The sequence below is a fragment of the Simochromis diagramma genome, unplaced genomic scaffold (genome assembly GCF_900408965.1).
Source record: "Simochromis diagramma unplaced genomic scaffold, fSimDia1.1 OVJJ01000141.1, whole genome shotgun sequence".
Lineage (NCBI taxonomy): Eukaryota > Metazoa > Chordata > Actinopteri > Cichliformes > Cichlidae > Simochromis > Simochromis diagramma.
The window spans coordinates 948,540-970,359 of NW_024387350.1; the positions used below are offsets into that span (position 1 = coordinate 948,540).

Sequence of the window (21,820 nt, forward strand, 5' to 3'; positions counted from 1 at the left end):
TTAGGCATGTTAGCGTTCTCATATGTTCCCAAACGAACTATGTCAAAACGTAAGTTCTATTTTGGATTTACAGAGAGTATTTAACGAAAAAGACAACTGAGCACGCGAAGCACGGGTCTCCTCACTTTGCCGCCATTACCCGGAAGCTTTTAAACACTTTACTAGAATTTTTACATTTACCAAACACAAATCAACTTTTTTAGTTTTGTTAGATTTGTGTTCTCATGACTAAATATATTAATTTATTTTATGTTGTGAAAGAAGTTTTCTGATTGTCATTTTATTTTGAAAAGGATTTTATTTTGGTGGATTATAGATTACTTCACTTCCTGTTCCTGTTGTTCAAAGCGCGAACTGCTGAAAGTAATGTATGGTTTTCCCTCCTGTGTTACTAACAATAAAAGAAACGGGAAAAGTAATCAACCACCAAGTGTGTGCATTATTAAGAGAACATGGCCGAAGAAGAAGAAAACTCTTCAAGTTCAACAAGTTTGTTTAAAAACACGATCCATTTTATTTGGATAAAAGCAGGTATACGGAGGAAGGTCACAAGTCCTAGTTTTACACTGGGACATGAACGCACCTTCCGTTTGGGGAATCGGGACGACGTCATCAACAAGCGCCACAAGAGCTCTTCACAAAAATCTTCATGGTTTCGGGTTAGTCGGCTCACATTTAGAACCCTCGACACAGAAGAGACTGCAAGGCTAGTGTGGATCTGATGGCACAACCTATCGATGCTTGTATCGATCCGCTCAGCCTGAGTTGACGCAGCAATGAGTTCAGCTCAGTATCTGAGAGAGTTCATCAAGGAGAGACTAACTGCTGTTTGTGAAGAAATCTTCTCAGAGGTTCAAAAAACCATCGTCCAGTATGAGGAGGAGATCAACCGTCAGCACAGACTGCTGGATATCAGCCGGACACCCGACAGAAACTCACACATCATAGGTATGGACATGTTGTTCCACGATGTCTCTAAGCTGATGTTAGCTGAGAGCAGGAAGCTGTTACTTCGGTGATGAATTCAGAGGAAAAGAAAAATCTCTATTTTGAATGGAAAACTGTTTTAATGGCATCTGCTATTAAAGGTGATAGGCTCAGACATTCTTAACAGGCTGTGTTGCCTTCATCCAGTTTTATTTATACAGCGCCAAATCATAACAGTTGTGTCAAGTAGCTTTATGTAAGTATATTATAAATGCTCCCACACGTGAGATTTAAGTTATACTGGAAGTTTCTCGAGCTCCTCTGCAGATAGATAGGCAGATAAATCTTTAAGTAATTTGAAAAAATGACTTTCAAAGAATTTTGTGTATATAGCACCTTTCAAGTAGACAAAAGATCAAAGTGCTTTTGTCTTAGATAACAAGGCATAAAACAAAACAGACAAAATTAACCAATACCAATTCTAAAATGTGTTTTTAGTTGTTTTTTTTAAAAAAAAAAAGAGACTACTGACTCCACAGATCTTAAGCTCAGAGGGAGAGAGTTCCACAGTCTGTGGCCACACTGGCAAAACCTTTGTCTCCCTTAGTTCTTAGCCTTGCATGTTGTATAACAAGCAGGCCCTAAACACATGGCCCCTGCTAGGACAGGGGTGGGCAATTCCAGGCCCCGAGGGCCGGTGTCCTGCAGGTTTCAGATCTCACCTTGGGTCAACACACCTGAATCGCATGATTAGTTCGTTACCAGGCCTCTGGGGAACTTCAGAACATGTTGAGGAGCTAATTTAGCCATTTAAATCAGCTGTGCTGGTTCAAGGACACATCTAAAACCTGCAGGGACGCCGGCCCTCGAGGCCTGGAGTTGCCCACCCCTGTGCTAGGGACAAAAGGCTGTAGAAGTTCAATAATGTAAGCTGGTGCTTGTCCACGAAGAGCTCTAAAAGTCAGAACCAGAATCTTAAAATTGATTCTTAATTGAATTGGGAGCCAGTGCTGCTGTATTAGCAACACTGCCACATGTGAATACTTAGTGGATTTGGTCAGAAGCCTTGGTGCAGCATTTTGAACAACTTGCAGACGTCCCAGGGAGGAAGAAAATAGACCCCAGTGGCAACATATACAGTGCAAACAAGGCAGGACCAAAAATAGAGCTTTGAGGTACTAGTGATGGGATTTCCAGCTCTTTTTGGAGATCCGGCTCACTAAAAAGAGCCGGCTCTGTCGGCTCCGAACCGGCTCTTCAGGTTGTTTTGTTGTTTTAATTAATTTATTATTAACAATAATATAAAATTGTGCACAAAAGGAATTACTAATGTAAAAAAAGTGGTTTATATATGTTTATATATAAATATAAAACACATTTCTAGCATGAACTGAACTTCCAAAGCAGAGCTACTAGATCACTTAAATTACACAATTGAAAGCATGTGTGTATTGTTTGTGTATTTATACACAGGCACTCATATATATTCAAATAATTAAAAAAAAAAAAAAGTTCATTTACCTGTTATTACCACACACCAAATCCGGTCGTTGGTACTTGCTGGCTTGTGTAGCCACTCTGTAACAAAAGCTCAACACTGTGCCCAGCATCCTGGAGCACTTCTGTTGTCTTTTGTACGTGTTTTGAGTTTTTATGTGCTTCTGAGTTTTTACGTGTTTTGGAGTTTGTACATACTTTGTCTCTAGGGGCCACCGTAAATATACTTTTATTTATTCACTCCACAAAAAATGTAATAAATAAATCATATAATACAAAAATCAACTGTGCACATTTCAACATTTAACTATTTAAATTTTCCGCTTTTTCCTTTTACAAATTTAAAGTGAAACAACACAAAACACTGCAAACCACAACACAATTAAATATAAATTATAATATGAAAACTAAAAGAACATGCATATTCTCTGTCATATGGACCTGCATGAATAAACTTAATGAATCCTTTATCATCTGCAACTGAAAATAGTTGTGGATGATTACTATACCTTTCTAATGTGACGTTGTTGTCCCTGGCTCTCTCTCCCTCTGGATCTGTTCCTGTGCTACTCAGTGTAACTACCGCCCCTCCCCCCTCTACCCAACGCAAGCACAAGACTCGCGTGCAGAGTGAAGCGGAAAAAAGTGCGAGAGAGAGGTTGAGAGAAAGAAAAGAGGGGGGAAAAAAAACGCGTGACGGCTCGCGATAAGGAGCCGGCTCGCGTCGTTCACTTCAAAGAGCCGGCTCTAAGAGCCATTTCGTTCGCGAACGACCCATCACTATGAGGTACATTATAATTAAGAGGGGCTATTTTGGAGCTGTAAGGGTCCATGTTGACATAAAAAGTGCTTCCAGATAAGTAGGGCCAAAACCACTGAAGAGCAGACCCTTTTAGCCAGCATATGATTCCAGCCGTGATAACAGGATATCATGCTCAACTGTGTTAAAAGCTTCTGTCAGGTCCAAAAACAAGAGGGCAGCAGGGCTGCCCGAGTCCAGAGTTAAAAGAATGTATTTAAAACCCTTAAAAGCAGTTATTGTGCAGTTATTTAAAACCTGTTTGAAACTTTCCAGAGATCACATTAAGATCAAGGTGGGCCTGCAACTGTAAATGGACTACTTTCTCCAGAACTTTTGAAAGAAAGGGAAGCTTCTAAATTCGCCTGTAATCGGCCAGAACAGTTGGGTCCAGATTGTGTTTTTAAGAAGAGGCTGAACTATAGCTTGTTTAAAACATGATGGGACACAGCCTATAGCAATGCACATGTGTAAATGATCACCTTTTATTCAGGTTTTGATATTAAACATGTGTCTTTATGTGTTTTTGTATCATTACATTATTGGTTATTGTTCTTTTGTTTCTTTGTACCTCAAGACCTCCCACATCATCATGACTGTGAGGAAGAGGAGGGTCTGGATGAGCAGCAGGTCTGTAACCAGGAGATGAACTCCAGTGTGGACCAGGAGGACCCAGAGCCTCCACAGATTAAAGAGGAACAGGAGGAGCTCTGCAGCAGTCAGGAGGGAGAGCAGCTTGGACTGAAGCAGGAGGCTGAAGGCATTATCGTCTGGACTGATGAAGAGCGACTCACACTGCTGGAGACCATCTGCAAACCTGTGATAAAGTTACACAGAATAGGTATGTAAAACCAGGGCTCTAGAGTGCGACCAAATTCCTCAGTGGTGTGACTTAAAAAAAAATTAGGTTGCACCAGTGCAACCAGCTGTTCAGTACAAAAGAAAAAAAAGTCTCAGCAACTGTGAAAGTCTCCGTGTGGTCAACAACAGACACACCTTATGCCCATATCGTGGTCTAAACCGTGGGACCTCTCTCATTGGCCGTGGTCCAGATATTCCTGTAGCCCTTCACGTCTGTGTTTGAAAGTGAATAAAAGCATATCGATTAACTAAATCCTGAATCGAGTATAAATGTTTTTAGCCAAAAACGGCAGAATCTCAGGTTAAAGCTGGTTAAACCAAACAGCTGAATCAGTGAATGAAAGCAGGTGCCCTGATTCTGCACAAAGACGTAAACACAGAGCGCAGACCCACGTACACATCAGAATCAGTGAGATGTCGGCTTTCTCATCCGACATGACATACATGGGCACGCCGACAGCAAACAGATTCTGCGTCTCTGTGTTTACGTCTTTGTTTGTTTGCTGCAGGTTTCTGACTGAACCAGTAGCAAAAGATCAAAACTACATTTCACATTTAATAAACATTATCATGAATTCCCTCTGATGAATTCCCTTTGATGTTTTTGATTCCACCACGATAAAAATCACACTTCCTCTCTCTCTCTCTCTCTCTCTCTCTCTCTCCCTCTCTCTCTGTACTTCAAGAACAGGATCTCAAATCTCTGTTTTCTGCATTATTCGTTTGCTTATTACACACAAGTCGTGTACAGCTCTGTCGGCCGCTGTTGTTTTGTTTTTTTGTTTTGTTTTTTTCCAAAAAATGACCTCCGACAAGAAAGCCTCATTTCTGCTCTTTAATGACGTAGAAATTGAAACTCTTTAAAATTATGCTAAACTGCAAAACACTTAGCTGTCTCTAATCAAACCCCTGTAACTTTGCTTCACTTCAGCAGCATCGGGTAATGTTCATACAGTGGGGCAAAAAAGTATTTAGTCAGCCACCGATTGTGCAAGTTCCCCCACTTAAAATGATGACAGAGGTCAGTAATTTGCACCAGAGGTACACTTCAACTGTGAGAGACAGAATGTGAAAAAAAAAAAAATCCATGAATCCACATGGTAGGATTTGTAAAGAATTCATTCGTAAATCAGGGTGGAAAATAAGTATTTGGTCAATAACAAAAATACAACTCAATACTTTGTAACATAACCTTTGTTGGCAATAACAGAGGTCAAACGTTTACTATAGGTCTTTACCAGGTTTGCACACACAGTAGCTGGTATTTTGGCCCATTCCTCCATGCAGATCTTCTCGAGAGCAGTGATGTTTTGGGGCTGTCGCCGAGCAACACGGACTTTCAACTCCCGCCACAGATTTTCTATGGGGTTGAGGTCTGGAGACTGGCTAGGCCACTCCAGGACTTTCAAATGCTTCTTACGGAGCCACTCCTTTGTTGCCCGGGCGGTGTGTTTTGGATCATTGTCATGTTGGAAGACCCAGCCTCGTTTCATCTTCAAAGTTCTCACTGATGGAAGGAGGTTTTAGCTCAAAATCTCACGATACATGGCCCCATTCATTCTGTCCTTAACACGGATCAGTCGTCCTGTCCCCTTGGCAGAAAAACAGCCCCATAGCATGATGTTTCCACCCCCATGCTTCACATAGGTATGGTGTTCTTGGGATGCAACTCAGTATTCTTCTTCCTCCAAACACGACGAGTTGAGTTTATACCAAAAAGTTCTACTTTGGTTTCATCTGACCACATGACATTCTCCCAATCCTCTGCTGTATCATCCATGTGCTCTCTGGCAAACTTCAGACGGGCCTGGACATGCACTGGCTTCAGCAGCGGTACACATCTGGCACTGCGGGATTTGATTCCCTGCCGTTGTAGTGTGTTACTGATGGTGACCTTTGTTACTTTGGTCCCAGCTCTCTGCAGGTCATTCACCAGGTCCCCCCGTGTGGTTCTGGGATCTTTGCTCACCGTTCTCATGATCATTTTGACCCCACGGGATGAGATCTTGCGTGGAGCCCCAGATCGAGGGAGATTATCAGTGGTCTTGTATGTCTTCCATTTTCTGATGATTGCTCCCACAGTTGATTTTTTTTACACCAAGCTGCTTGCCTATTGTAGATTCACTCTTCCCAGTCTGGTGCAGGTCTACAATACTTTTCCTGGTGTCCTTCGAAAGCTCTTTGGTCTTGGCCATGGTGGAGTTTGGAGTCTGACTGTTTGAGGCTGTGGACAGGTGTCTTTTATACAGATGATGAGTTCAAACAGGTGCCATTCATACAGGTAACGAGTGGGGGACAGAAAAGCTTCTTACAGAAGACGTTACAGGTCTGTGAGAGCCAGAGATTTTCCTTGTTTGAGGTGACCAAATACTTATTTTCCACCCTGATTTACGAATAAATTCTTTACAAATCCTACCATGTGAATTCATGGATTTTTTTTTTTTTCACATTCTGTCTCTCACAGTTGAAGTGTACCTCTGGTGCAAATTACTGACCTCTGTCATCATTTTAAGTGGGGGAACTTGCACAATCGGTGGCTGACTAAATACTTTTTTGCCCCACTGTATGTTGATTAATGGTTTTCTTCAGTTTTTGATCTACTGCAGAATATTTTTCAGGCGGTTATCGCCTATAAAAAGCCAGGTCAGGAAAATCTTCATGTTTTTCTGTGTTTTATTCTCAGTTACTTTGACTCAAAGGCATCTGCTGTGATGCTCACACCTCTGACGAAGTCTCACATGATCAGAAATGAAAGAGAAATGGATTATAGAAATCAGTGACGATACACAGCCCTAGTGAGTAGCCTAGGCCTAACAGAAGTGGATGTAGCTGTGGGTAATGAGAAAAGATGAAAAGAACAATTGATAACTTTTTTGCTAAGTTAAGGCCTGATCCGTCTGAAATTCATAGCCAGTGCTCTGATACGGACATTACATGCCGTGATAAATGTACTGCCCAAGTGTCCCCTCTCCCCACTGCCTTTCTTGTAGAACTGTGCTCCAAGTAAAGAACTTTTGTTTTGACAAGATTGCTAGTAAATCATTTACAAATTAATGTTGGACAGCAGTTAAAAAAAAGTTGAACATTTAAAACTGTGGTCAGAGAGGTCCGGGTGAATATCCTGATGGCATGAGCGAGAGCAGTGAGTCCATCCTGGGTGATCCAGGGATGATGGAGGCAGGAGGTCTGGAAGGTGAAGCTAGATGGAAAACCGAGCATTGTTTTTGTACTCTCTTTGACAGTGTCAATCTTACTCGTGCCTTTGTTTTTTGTTTTCTTTATCACTGTTGTGTGTATGTATACCTTCCTGCATTATCTTATAATATATTTCCTCAAAAGTTTGTTTTTCCTCTCAGACTTCCTACAGGAGGATGTCTGTGAGGAGGAGGTTCTTGCAGACCAGCAAGTCTGTACCCAAGAGAGAAACTCCAGCCTGGACGAGGAGGACCCAGAGCCTCCACAGATTAAGGAGGAACAGGAGGAACATTGCAGCAGTCAGGAGGAAGAGCAACTTGGACTGAAGCAGGAGGCTGATACCTTCATGGTGACAGCCACTTATGAGGAAAGTGCACACACTAAATCAGAACCAAACAGTGAGCAGCTCCTTTCTCACAGCTCTCCTGAACCAGAGAGCCGAGATCATGAAGAAAGCCAGCATGTGGACTCAGGATCAACTAGAAATGAAGAGCTGAAGAAAAGGAGACGTTACAGAAAGAGACGTCACAGTAAAAGAGGAGGCAAAGAGAGCCAACGTAAAACTGAAAGGAAAATGTCCCTAAAATGTGAAACTTGTGGCAAAACTTTCGAGTTTATATCCTGCCTCGCTGCACATTTAGAAATTCACGCAAGTGAGAAAATGTATTCTTGTAGCACGTGTGGGAAAAGATTTGATCAGAAATCTGCATTGGATCATCATTTAACAAGTTATCTAGGTCAGAAGATGTATTCTTGTAGCATCTGTGGAAAAAAAATGCACTCTAAAGCCTACATGCCTACACATATGAGACTACACACGGGTGAGAAACCATATTCTTGTAGCATCTGTGGGAAACGATTCAATCAGAAAACAGGATTGAAAACTCACATAAGACGTCACACAGGGGAGAAGAGGTATTCTTGTAGCGCCTGTGGGAAAGGTTTTCTCTTGAAAGCAGCACTGGAGCGTCATATAAGATGTCACACAGGTGAGAAGCCGTATGTTTGTTTCAACTGTGAGAAACGATTTGCAGATAAAACAGCACTGGACCGTCACTTAGTAATTCACACAGGTGAGAAACCATATTGCTGTAACAGCTGTGGAAAAAAGTTCAATCAGAGCGCAAACTTAAAGAAGCACATGATGAGAATTCATACTGGTTAAAGTTTCATGCTTAGAAAATGTGGGACGGCTGTGACTTACCCCCTATTTTTTTTTTTTTTTTTTTTTTTCAAAATTGTCAGCACTGTGTTCTTCTGTTCATTGGATTAAAATGAAGGCTCCGATATCATGTTGGCTTCCTTTCTTTACTCAACCACACACTTAACTAGAGCTGTGCGATGTGACCAAAATCTCAGATACCCATATAAGACATTTATCGTCCCGACAACGATATATATCACAAAAAATTTACATTTTCTATAAATTATGTGAATCTTGGGCAACTCGTGTGTTTTCAGCTGGGCATTGTGTACCTTATGCTGAGTGTTTTGACAGATGAATATATATAAATTCAGATATAATTTGTAACGGCCGCTATTTTCTTTTTTAAATATTTGCTACATAACGTGCTGCTGAGAAAAGCCTGTTCTTTTTTTGGACAACTTTATTTATGATTTTCCAATGCTATTATGGAATATGCTGTGAACTTAACATTACTTAGCAGTAATATGAGTTAATTTGCTCAAGTGAAAGCTTTAAACATTAGCCCGATACATAACTAGCCAACTTTAGGCTTTCTGATTAACCCTCTGGGGTCGACGGACCCAGAGTCTCCATTTCAACTTGGGTCGAACGTGCGGACTTCAAACTATATACCAGTTTTTAAATTGTGTTGTTAGGCCATGTAAAACCGATGTTTGGTTTTTTTTCTGAATACAACAGTGGCATTTACTCCGGGAAGAAACGGTAAAAACTGTGTTTTCTAAGGAGAGCGCTAACAAACATGCTTTGCTTGCGAGTGAAAAAAAAGAAAAAACACTCGATCCCTATTGGTGGAAAAATGTACCATGTCGACCAATCAAAAAATGATATGGCAACATGTGGCATTTGGTTGTTTGGGAAGAGGGGAAGATTTAGGAGTGACCAGCGACAGAGAGAGAGCGAGTGAGCGAAAGAGAGAGAGAGAGTTTTGATACGTGAGAGATTTGTGAGGTTTACCGTGTTTGGAGTCTCAAGTTAGTGTGTTGTCTTGTGTAGTTAGCAGTGTTGGGCAAGTTACTTTGAAAAAGTAATTAATTATAGTTACTAGTTACTACTTTAAAAAAGTAACTGAGTTACAATATTCTAAAAGTAATTAATTACTTGAAAAGTAACTATTGCGTTACTTTAAAAAAAAATGTAACCCTCAGGGGTCCGGGGTATAATTGGCTATTTTTAACTACTTTTGATTTTCCCTCCACATTTTACCTTTAAAAACTGTTTACTTTGCCTTGTTTGGTATCATCCTTTTCAGCACAACCTCACGTGTCTGAATTTACAGTTATGTTTTCATTTTGACATACTGTATTAACACAATTGATCTAAAATCAGACAAAAAACATAAAATCCTAGTAGAAAAAGTTATATTTTTTACTGTAACAACCACAAACATGTTTATTGAATCATATTTCATAACTTGCAAATATAAATTGTCAATTTTGCACAAGTTTTGCAAACAAAGTTATTTGCAGCCATTTACCTTTTACCTTGATTTCTTAAATAACCCTTTCAAACTATTTACAGAACAATCAGCTGTTCTTCATTCAATAAGATGCCACACAAATTATTTGTGCAACTCCAAAACAATAATTTCTGTCCACTATAAAGGAGAACATCACAGCCTGATACCTGCAGGTCTGACAGCAGCAGGTGTATCACTCCTGTTTCTACCTGGAGACAGCAGTCACCTCATTGTTCTGGCACACAACACTACACACTAACTACACAAGACAACACATTAACTACACACTCCAAACACGCTAAACGTCACAAATCTCTCACATCTCAAAACTCTCTCTCTCTCTCTCTCTCTCTCGTCGTCACTCCTAAAACGTCCCCGGTTCTTTTGTTTGTTTGGTTTTTTTGCTCATAAGCAGAGAGTGCTTGCTAGCGCTAACGTGACGAAACGCTGGGGAAAAATCGCCGTATAAACGCCGTGTATATATTGTTTATCATGACTCTGGTTTACGTGGCCTATCAACACAATTTAAAAACTGGTATTTATCACCTTGTTGCTTTGTCTTTAAGTGGTCATGTGACTGCCTTACCACAACCACTTTATTCTTCCTCAGTCAAACAGGAGCACTCATGCAATTGTTTTGCACCCTTAGCTCCAGGTGTTGTGCTAGACAGTGATCGTGATTACAGCTGTAGCGTCCAGAGTACTTACAGCTACTTCCGTGCAACTGATATAAGATGCGGTAAGCTGAACACAGCTTCAACCGTCTGTTTGTTGAAAAATAGTAACAGGCTGCATTTTCTTGTTAGTAACAGTAACAGCGTTGTAACGATAGGAATAGTAATTACTTAGATTACTCGTTACTGAAAAAATTAATGCCGTTACTTGTAACGCCGTTATTCCCATAACTGGTAGTTAGTGTGTAGTGTAGTCGTTGTTTTGTTGTGTTTGTCAGTTCTACTAGTGAACGTCACAGTTGCTTAGGGTTGCCAACTCCCTGAAAAATAAATAAGGGACACCTCGTGGCCAGGGCCGGGCAACCCAGTTGTCTTCACCCTTCCCAGTGTGGTAGCTCTTTTTTTTGTGTGTGAAATTATTTTTTAACCATTTGACTTGAATTTGATTTAAGCAGATGCATATTCTTTGTGATATGACCATATGTGAAACAAATGATCATTTAGCCATTTATTTTCAAAATGACAACATTAACACAGTAAAACAGGTCTCTTTCTTAAACAGAAGCCTGTCATGCTTAACTTTTGAGAATATAAGTAAATCTTTCTTTAAAAGAACTCTGTCCTGCTTAACTTAAAATAATAGAAAACAATAGAAAGCAATAGAACAAAAATATTCTTGTAACTGTGCACATTTAGTGCATTTAGTACAATTGGCTTCAGTTGAGGTATTATTTCAGCTTTTCTAATGCTAATCAGCTGCTCCTGTTTGTAAACCCGCTTGTTCCCATGATTACGCATCATAACTCATCATCATTATTCATCTATGTATTACTTTTATGTATTAGTCATCTATTTGTTGTAATCATCTATCCTTGCAGTTGTTTATTACACAAAATGAATTATATTATCACACTTCTGGCCACATAGCGCTGATATTCACTGCACATGCCCATATTAACCTTAACCAGAGGGTTTGAAAAAACAAACCAGTGTTTACATACCATATCTGCTTCTGCCGTGGCCTGGTGGACAAAAAATTGGTTAAGGGTTCCCCGAGCTTTCACGCCCCTCATGTTCTTCTTGTGCCCACCATTAGAAGCATGCCTATGGAAAAAGTGCGCCGGCACACAGTGCAGTGTGCTTTATAGGTGTTATCGTGCACTTTCCCAGCCAGGTGTTTTCCTTTTCCTATTCCTCCCTGTACTTTTGCAGCCTTTTTTTTTTTCTTTCTCTGAGCGAACAAACATTGCTGCTCTAATGCTGGGCTTACACTGTGCGATTTTTGGCCCATTTTGAGCCGATTTTTGAGTCGTGCCACCGATTTGGTGATCAGCCCGATTTTGGCCTTCATCGTGCATCGTGTAGTATACGTGGGGTAACGAGAAGCAATTAACACCTCGAGCAGCTCCCGATCATCAATCGCTCGTGAGGGTCTCACCACGGCCGCTCACCACGGCCGCTCACCACGGCCGCTCACACTGCTCACGCGCAAACACGTAAACGTCGGTGAAAAAGACGGCGCAGCACGGCTGTGTAGCGTGTGATCTGGACACAAGCGATGGAGGCACAACTTGTAGAACTTTGGAAAGCTCATCCGAGCCTTTTCGATGTGGCCTCACAAAATTATCACGAGCACAACAACCGTGAAAATAGTTGGATTTACACTGCTGCTCAATCACAGCTGCCTGATCAGTGTTTTTCTTTAGCAGTTTAGCAAAGTTGATGGTGGTGGTGTGTCTGTGTGAGTGAAAGACACACAGAGAGAGAGCGACAGATTTTCTGTTATAACCTTCATTTTATGGACGCACAGTGTGAGCACTCAGGTCGCATCAATGCATCGGGCCGTATAGTGTGAGACCCTGCATCGTGACCTACCAACTTCTAACCCCTGCGAGTCAATCGTGCAGTTTGAGCAGGAGCTGAATAACGTGACTGAAAAAAATCGCAGTGTCTGCCCAGCTTTAGGTTTACTGTCGTCCGAGACTTGCACCGCAGTGTCGGCGTTTGTTTCCCTGTTGGCCATGCTTCTTGTTGCGGTCATCTGTTGTCTTCCGGTATTTTCTCCGCAAGCGACCTTTCCTCGACCAATGAGATGAGCGGTAATCTGAATTGTCATAAGTGTGCTGTCAGCTCATTGGTCACAAAGCAGGAGAGGGGCTGGGAATTATGTTTTCAAACAAAGCGTTAATTCCATAAACATTTATAGACTACTTTTGATTCTCACTGTATTACGGGACAAAGTGCGTCCCTTATTAGCTCAATACGGGACGTGAACTTTTGTTTCGAAATACGGAACGATTCCGTATTTTAAGGGACGGTTGGCAACCCTACAGTTGCTGCCTTAAAGCCACCAAAGGCAGATTGCAGTGTAAACGCTGAGTGACACACCTGCTGTCAGACCTGCAGGATTTGTCCCTGTGCTGTTCTCATCTGTGTTATAGTGACACAAACTATTTTTTGGAGTTTCATAAATAATTTGTGTGCCTTCTTATTTGATGCAGAGCACCGTATTGTTCTGTAAATAGTTTGAAATGGTTATATAAAAAACGTCTGAGCCTTGGCTGTATTTTTAGGTAAATAGTACCATATAACTTTGTTTGCAAAACTTGTGCATATTTTTTTAAAATGTACAATTTCTATTTGCATTTCAAGTTATGAAAATGATTCGTTAAACATGCTTGTGGTTTTTACAGTCAAAAATATCACTTTCTATTTATGTTTTAAGCACAATATTTACATATTTACAGTTTGTCAAAATGAGTAAACAACAGATTGGCAAGATAAACAGTTTTTAAAGGTGAAATATAGAGGCCAAATCAAAAGTAGTCAGAAATGGCCAATTATACCCTGGACACCAGAGGGTTAGAGGCTAAAAGCAAAGTTGTCACCAAGTACTGTTTATATTTGTGTGTATTGCTGCAGCTTTTTTGAGTATTAACTTGGTGCCTTTGGGTGAAATAATGGTAATATGAGGGACCGATCCATATGGTCACAAAGAATAGCCACTTGTTTTCTGTGCTGCCAAAGTTCCCCGGCTTTCATTCAATTCAGTGTGTTTATCGTCAGCACCGACACATTAAACTACTTAAACATTATAAATATCTTCAAGCTCACACTGAGGCCTGTGGGGCACAATCAGCCACAGAGACAGTTCACACATTTATGTGTGTATTTGTATATGAATATTTCATACTTTAAGGCTGCCTGTTTATTTAAGGGAGATGAACAAAATACATTGGAATTGTACATAATAACATCACAGATGATAAATTCAATAGATTTTTTGTATTGTATTGTTGTATTGTATCTTTATTTGTTTCAGACATATAAAACAAAAAACAATATATACACACTACATATATTTTCATTTACAGATACGAATATATATGTAGATATACACACACACACGTATGTGTTCAGATAAACAAAAAATATATAATGAAATAAAACAAAATCGTCTGACATAATGTAACAATGTTTGGTCTGAAAAGGAGTAGGAAGAAGTATGAACATACTTATTAATTCCTACCCCTGCTCAACATCTTATTGATCCCACATAATTCACCTAATTCCCATCATCACATACTCCACACGATACACGAGGAGAACCTATATAAACTTGGCTACCGTGATTGATATAATTTGGATATAATTTGATATTTTTATACATACAATGGGTGATCATCTTTATCGGTATCATATTCTTCCAAAATCAGTTTTCGAAGTATTTTCATGAACTTACTAATTCCTGAGCATTGCTGTAGATCTATAGTAAAACTATTCCACAGTTTTACCCCATAAATAGTGACACAAAAGGTTTTAACCTTTGACCGTGCTTTAAGAATCCTTAGATTCAATTTCCCCCTCAATTCATAGTCTCCTTCTCTGTCATAGAACATCCTCTGTATATTTCCTGGTAACATATTGTATCTGGCCTTGTACATAATTTTTGCAGTTTTATATTTTATAAGATCCATAAACTTCAGTATTTTTAATTTCAAAAACATGATGTTAGTATGGTCTCTAAATCCTGCTTTATTAATCATCCTGATTGCTTTTTTTTAATTTTACATATTGGTTGAAGTGCAGTTTTATATGTGTTTCCCCAAATTTCCACACAGTATTCCAAATATGGCAATATAAGTGAACAATAAAGTACCCGGAGTGATTTGGAAGGCAAAAAATATTTAACTTTACTTAGTACGGAGATGCTTCTTGACAGTTTGGCTTGTATTTGCTTTATGTGAGGTTTCCAGCAGATTTTGTTATCTATTATCACACCCAGAAATTTTGTATCCGAAACTTGCTCTATTTCAACATTGTTTACTAATAATTTTGCTCCTGCATCTTTTTTACAATTTCCGAATAACATAAATGTAGTTTTTTTCCAAATTTAATGATAACTTATTTCTATCAAACCATGTTTTCAGTTTAATCATTTCTTGTGTGACAATTTCCAAAAGCTGCTGTAAGTTCTCTCCAGCACAAAAAATATTTGTATCATCTGCAAATAGAATAAACTGTAGTATATCTGATGTTCTGCATATATCATTGATATAGAGGATAAACAGCTTTGGTCCCAATACTGACCCCTGCGGAACTCCACAAACAATGTCCATACACTCTGATTGATATTCCCCAATTTTCACAAATTGCTGCCTGTCTCTCAAATAACTCTTTACCCATTCTAACACCACTCCTCTAATGCCGTAGTACTTAACAAAAGGGGAACAAAGGTGTTTAAGATCACCTAGGATAATTTGTTTTAATTTTCACATGGTCTTATTGAGGTGATGCGAATTGAAACACACATTCTTGGTTTTTTTGGGCAGTGGCGCGGGGGGGGGGGGGTTGGAAAAGCTTGAAAAGGGACCTTGAAAGTGCTTAAAAAGTGCTTGAATTTGACCCTGAGATAGGTGTCTGAACCCTGTTTTGAGCACCTGACGGCTCTTTTTTGCTTCTCATTTGTAAACTCTCTCCATACTCTTCCACATGATTCTTGCATTGGTAGTTGACAAGCTTTTCCATGTTTGAGTCTGAGGTGGGAACCGGTTTCCTGCATAATTTGCATGGTACAGTTTTCTGGTCCGTGTCAGACTTTTCATAACATGCCTACATGCCTCGTTTAGAAATAAGGTCCTGGATTTGTTCTGACTGATCTTTCTGTTTCTCATCATTTCAGTTCATTTTGAAAAATCTCAACAGGATCTTCAGTTTTATTGTGAAAGGTTTATGTGGGAAATAAACAAGCGGATGGCGGAGCCACACGCTGGGTTCACCGTCATTGTTGCTAACGCCAACGCGTAAAAACAGTGGCTTGAAAATGATGAAAAAAATTGATCATAAACAGTTTATTTTACAAAACAAGCGATAGCGTGATATGAAACCATAGATGTTTTCATATCATCCGATGTATATCATTATATCGAACAGCCCTACACTTAACTCAGAGTACACTCAGTTGAACTTCGTCTGATCAGCTGTTTGGGACTTGAAAACTCAGATTTGCCGTTGAGTTTGTTGAACATGTTTCCTGAAAACGGGCATTTATCACCTCATAATTAGAACTGTCTCAGGGAAAGCCTGATCTTATATTTCATGACAGTTAAAGTTATCTGTACTCCTATTCTGTTGGTTCATTGTTTTGTTTTGTTGTTTATTAGTGTTTGTTGTGTTCACAATGTTCAAATAAAGATTTAAACGTATTGTATTTTTTCTGAGGCGTAATCTCTTATACATGAAAGCAGCACAGCAGAGCGTTCTGTTGAATTTCACACACGTGCACACCTACCTTCAGAATACCTGCAGCAACATGCTCACAATGAGTCACCATTAAAAAGGGGAAAATAATAAAACAGTACAGAAAGCCAACAAGTCACTGCTAAGGCACTGGGAGTCTCCTGTTAGTGAGCAAACTGCAGTACAAACAAACAAAAACACCAAACTCAGCATAAAAACAAATTCTATCAACATAAAATGTGACCCTCCATTATGACCCAACCACCATCTGCAAGGAAAGCATGAAGAGAATTACTGCTACAACTGTATACCAATCCTGGCATAGCTCAGCTGTTTCTCCCTGTTTCCATTCCATAAGAATGGATTCACTTCAGGTCATAGCTGATCGGTCATAGCTATACAACAGTTACAAGAAATAGGAAATGGATTTTGGATCTGAGTTAAAGTGTCTCTTCGGTTTCATCTCAGTGAGTTTCAGTCTGTGCTTGTAACTGAACGATTATCTGCTGCAGTCTGAACGACCTGCCATTTTAAAGTCGGTCAAAGTTTGTTCGATCTCAAAAACATTTCCCATGAGCCTCAGGAAGTAGCTCACTGTGTGGTTACTGAGTGACAAAGTTAACAGCTTTCATCTCTTTGAATACAACAGTTACAGCTACTTTTAAGGAAACAGAGACAAGAGAAGGGAGGGAGGAGGACTTCATCTCACTTCCTGAATTTGAGTGAACATTTGACCAGAACTGAACTTCATGTTCAAAGACTCTGCAGTGATGACTTTACATTAGTGAAGTTTGTCAGTTAAAATGATAAACAAAGTATTTTTAGTGAAAGATTTCACTGTTGTGGGAAAAAGTGCTCTCGCCTGCTGTGACCATTTGCTCTGAGTAAGTATTACGTCTCTGGGCTGATCATCTATCAATCTGTTTTTAACTGTTTACAAAACTTCATGGAAACGTGTTTGTTGTATTTTGAAGCAATGTAGTGACTTTGTGCAGCAGCCTTTAGAATGTAATCAGTGATTCGTGGCTCCTTGAAAATTAGCAGCAGCTGATTAATATTTCTATGGCAGGAGGAAAATACTAAATGTCTCTTCTTGTGCTTGCTAATGGTTTTAATCACTTTTCTACAGCAGTTTGAACCCATCAGAATGATGCGTTTGTGTGCTGGAGCATCTGTGAGAGTAACTATTATTGGTGTCAAAGCTCCCAGCAAACACAACAAGCAGACGAGGAGCAGACAAAGGAAACAAAATGTCCATCGCTGTTTCTGTAAGAAGCCAGTCGAGCTCCAAGACTTTAATTTTAAAACTTCCTATGCAGTTATTCCAGGATTTGAAATGTTTTGATGGTCTTGATGTTTAATACATCAAAACTCTTAACTATACTTAACAAAGAAAAACAGTCGATAGAGGCCACTTTCACCATCCAGGGTAAACTTACTTATAACTTTATGACTGCATTTTATTAATTTAGTAATTTAAAGAGTAAAAATAAACTAAAAGAAAATTAAATATTTTAAAAGTGTCCACAAACTTGCCTCTGCCTGTTCTCCGTGTCACGGTTCAAATGAATTATTAGTTTCAGGAGTGGAACAGTTTTGAGAATTAGATTTATTTAATACTGTGTCTGAATGTGATTTATGACAAAGAGTGTTTAACATGTGCATATATGTGATCAGTGTGTGTGTGAGACCTGCAGGTGAAGGTGCAGACAGCTGTGTTCTTGTTGTGTTTCTGGATGTAAAACAAAAGTACTTCACATTTAAAGCTTCACTTGGACTTGTGATCTGTTCATGTTGTCTATTCATTATTCAGCTCACATGTGTATGATACAACTACAACTAAGTAAATTATTACTTAGTTTCATAAAAATCTCACTAATTTGTTTCTGCAGCACCAAACATGTCAAAGCATGCTGTAGACAGAGCTTGTTAAGGTGTGATAAAAGGAAGGAAGCAGAGAGAAGAAGAAGTTTTAAAGTCTTTGTTTTCTTCACAGTTCTCGGCGTCTCGTGTGCTTCTTCTTCTTTCTCTTCACACAAAGTCGTAGAAGTTTTCAGACGTGTCACAGCTGGATGTGAGGATGGGACCCACTTTCCTCTGTGAGCTGGGCCTATTCTGTCAGTGCATCACTTCTTCCTTTGATTCATTGACTGATGAACATGTTTTAGTAAAATGACAGAGTTTCAGTCATTTGCAGCATTTCAGTTCATGTTTTGTTCTCAACATGGTTGTTTGCAGACTGGATTAGATTAGATTAGATTAGCAGCCTCTGGTAACACCAGGTGTGTTTGACTGATGCCATGTTTGAGTGAGTCTTCAGTTTGATGATGTGTGAAGTTTCTTCCTTTATTGCAGTTCTCTGTACGCTCCTCTGCAGCGGACACGCTCAAGGTGACTCAACAGTTTGCACTTTTATTTATTTAGTAAATATTCATCTTAATGCATCAATCTTAAACACTTTCCACTTCTGTTTTTATTTCTCAATATATTTATAAGTTTATGAACAGATTTTGATTTGTAAAGTACATAAAAGTGTTTCAGATCAATGATGTTGTGTTTGTGTTGGATTCTAGATGCTGTGCTAACTGTTGAACCCAGCTCGACAATTTTTTTCATCGGAGAGACTGTTAGCTTCAAATGTGAGGTGAAGGAAGGAAAACACACTGACTGGGAATACAAACTTATCATGGATGGTCAAGAAATTTTAAACTCCAACACAAACAAAGGCCTCAGTTTAAAAGTTGCATCTACAGTTCAGAGTGGTAAATACAGCTGCTCTGCTCACAAGAAGACATCACAGAATACAAAGAACAGTAACATCGTCTCTGTAACTGTGACGGGTAAGTCGTCAGTGACATGTGCACTAAATGTTGTCATGGAAACTTGTTTCTGTTGCTGTAAAGCATAAACTTTAACCAGGAAACTGATTTTACCTGTTACATCACTCACAGTACACACAGTGATAAAATACTCACAGACTCTAAACTTGAAAACAAAGAAAAAGAAGAAACATGAAAAGTTTAATAAAGTTTAAGGTCACTGATGTTTCTGTTATTTAAACCAAAAACCACACAGAGCTGTGAAACCATCATTGTGTGTCCTTCAGCAGTGACCTGTGTTAGTTTACATTAGTGTGACTCTTTCAGGTCAGACAAACATTTATACTGTGATTATTTAGAGATTTAAACCAGAGTTACAGAAACAATATCCACATGTTGAGAAAGACACGAGAAGAAAATCAAAGAACACAGAGAGAAAATAAATAGAAAAATATGATAAAGAGTAATGTGGGTGGAAAGTTTCACCACATTAAACCAAATCTTTAAATTTCCCTTTTCTATATTTGTATGAGTTCATAATGAATAATGCATTTTCCCCTTTCCCCCTAACAGCAGGTAAGCCCAGGGCCACACTGACTCCAGGATCAACTATCATACCAGTAGGGGGCAGTGTGACACTGGCCTGCTCTGTGGGGAGCTCTGCTGGCTGGAAATATGAGTGGTTCAGACGTGACCAAAACACTGACGTTCAAATCAGAACAGATGATCAACAAAACAGAGTAATCAGAGTATCTCAAGGAGGAATCTACCACTGCAGAGGAAGAAGAGGAAACCCAGTTTACTACACTGATAAAAGTGATGATGTCACCATTGAGATAACCTGTGAGTTCAGTCATTTTAGTTTGAAATTCACATTCAGACACACAGTGTTAAGTTTTCTCTGCTGAGCTGATGTTTCTGTTTGTATCTTAACTGTTAATAAACAGTTTCCAATAAGGTTGTTGTTAAAGGACGACCCAGCTGGCCTCAGATATTCAGCGGTGAGACGATCAGTCTGACATGTGAGGTGCAGGAAGGAGGTGAAACCACTGAGTGGGAGTATAGATGGAGAGGAGCCAACCAGACCACACAGTGGACTCACAATAATTACTGGATATTCAGAGTTTCTGAGTCCAGCAGTGGAGACTACACGTGTAAGAGTCGACGCAGAGATGACTCATATTCTTCAACAGAGTGGAGTGAAGCCTTCAACTTGTCAGCATCAAGTACGTATCAGCTAGTAGGTAGTAAACTCAGATATAGTTTATCAGTGAGGCTAAAATGTTACTGAAAACTGTTTTCGACCACTTTAAAGTAAACAAAGTGAATAACAAGAAAACTACAGTTTATATTAAACAGTGATAAAAGTTATCCTTGTCTGTTATCTGCTTTAATATTTAAACTACTCTGTGTCATTCACCATCATTACATTTAGCATAAAAGCCAATGATGAACAATTCGTTTCAGAGCTGTAGTGAAATATTTAGGACTGAAGACCCATCAGCTTCACCTCAAACACACATCAGAACAACAGAGCAGATGGAGGAGAATCAGTGGAGGGACATTAATGTGAAAGATACATCTTTGAATGTGATTGGATGCATCATCAGTGATGTAATCTGGGGTCACCAGGTGCTTTGGGTCTTTCTTTCTGTCTGGTGTAGATTTTGTTACTCAGCCATAGAAAGAGCAGTGAGGCTTGTAGGAAGTTAAACAGAGATGAGTAGGTGGAGAAAAGGTTTGTTGTAATATTTCAGATGGAGATGTTGTCATGGTGACTGATGGAGCTACAAGCAGAAATCTAATGTTTTCATTGTTGAGCTGGATTATTGTAGCAGCCTAGAAACAGAGATGGTGACTCTGTGACGTCTGTGCAGCTGAAGTGGTGTAGAGAGCCCAGTGATGTGAACATAGTTTCTGCTGTATGCTGTGAATGTGAACACATCTCTAATGTGGAAACAACATTTTACGACTGCGACAGACATTTTTTCCTCCACAGGGGACCGAACTGTTTGAAGGGATTTTCTTCATGGATTACATGTTTTTATACATTTTATCTCAGGAATGATGGATGAGTTTGTTTTATTTAAGCAGTGATGTGTGAAATGTTGATATTAGTGTGTAAGTTATGAAGATACGTTTATTTTATTTATTTATTTAGGACAGTGCATGTTAATGAACATAAATGTAAAAAAAAAAAATTACATGAATGTAAACATACCAGATTATAGCCAAGGGCTAATTTCCATCTGTTGTCCTTAAACATAAAAAATAGACATAATAATTCATAAAAATTCATCATTCATTCATAATAAAAACTCCATCACCAAACTTACACATACACACCATTCTGTTCCCAAATAAAACATTAAAACTATACAACTCATACATGATCACACACTTGATTTGTCCATAACCAGTTTTTAACCTTTGCCTTAAACAAATTGAGTGTAGAGCATTCTCTAATGGGTTGAGGAAGACTGTTCCACAGATGGCCACCCTTAACAGAGAGGACGTTCTGCCCAAATGCTGTCCGTCTGTGGGGTATAAACAAGTCTCCTCGGATTGTAGCTCGAGTGGTCCTGTCTGAGCTTTCTTTATGCCTAATGAACTGCTTTAGTGGTTGTAATAGGAATCAATGTTGAT

At 39.3% G+C, this 21,820-nt stretch overlaps 2 protein-coding genes across 2 annotated transcripts in view; both read left to right on the forward strand.

The window, feature by feature from the left end:
• Nucleotides 1–537: 537 nt before the first annotated feature.
• LOC120718404 (zinc finger and SCAN domain-containing protein 31-like) lies at nucleotides 538–8,853 on the forward strand. Its single transcript, XM_040006961.1, has 3 exons — nucleotides 538–948; nucleotides 3,801–4,064; nucleotides 7,441–8,853. Exons 1-3 carry the CDS (start codon nucleotides 777–779, stop codon nucleotides 8,442–8,444), a joined length of 1,440 nt encoding a protein of 479 aa, XP_039862895.1. The 5' UTR covers nucleotides 538–776; the 3' UTR covers nucleotides 8,445–8,853.
• An 8,048-nt stretch (nucleotides 8,854–16,901) lies between these two features.
• Nucleotides 16,902–21,820, forward strand: part of LOC120718382 (basement membrane-specific heparan sulfate proteoglycan core protein-like) — a 72,147-nt gene continuing 67,228 nt past the window's right edge. Inside the window, exons 1-6 of the mRNA XM_040006914.1 lie at nucleotides 16,902–17,239; nucleotides 18,352–18,472; nucleotides 18,711–18,746; nucleotides 18,929–19,195; nucleotides 19,748–20,017; nucleotides 20,122–20,400. Coding sequence (XP_039862848.1) covers nucleotides 18,436–18,472; nucleotides 18,711–18,746; nucleotides 18,929–19,195; nucleotides 19,748–20,017; nucleotides 20,122–20,400 — 889 coding nt within the window. The 5' untranslated portion in view covers nucleotides 16,902–17,239; nucleotides 18,352–18,435. The remainder of the gene's footprint in view (nucleotides 17,240–18,351; nucleotides 18,473–18,710; nucleotides 18,747–18,928; nucleotides 19,196–19,747; nucleotides 20,018–20,121; nucleotides 20,401–21,820) is intronic.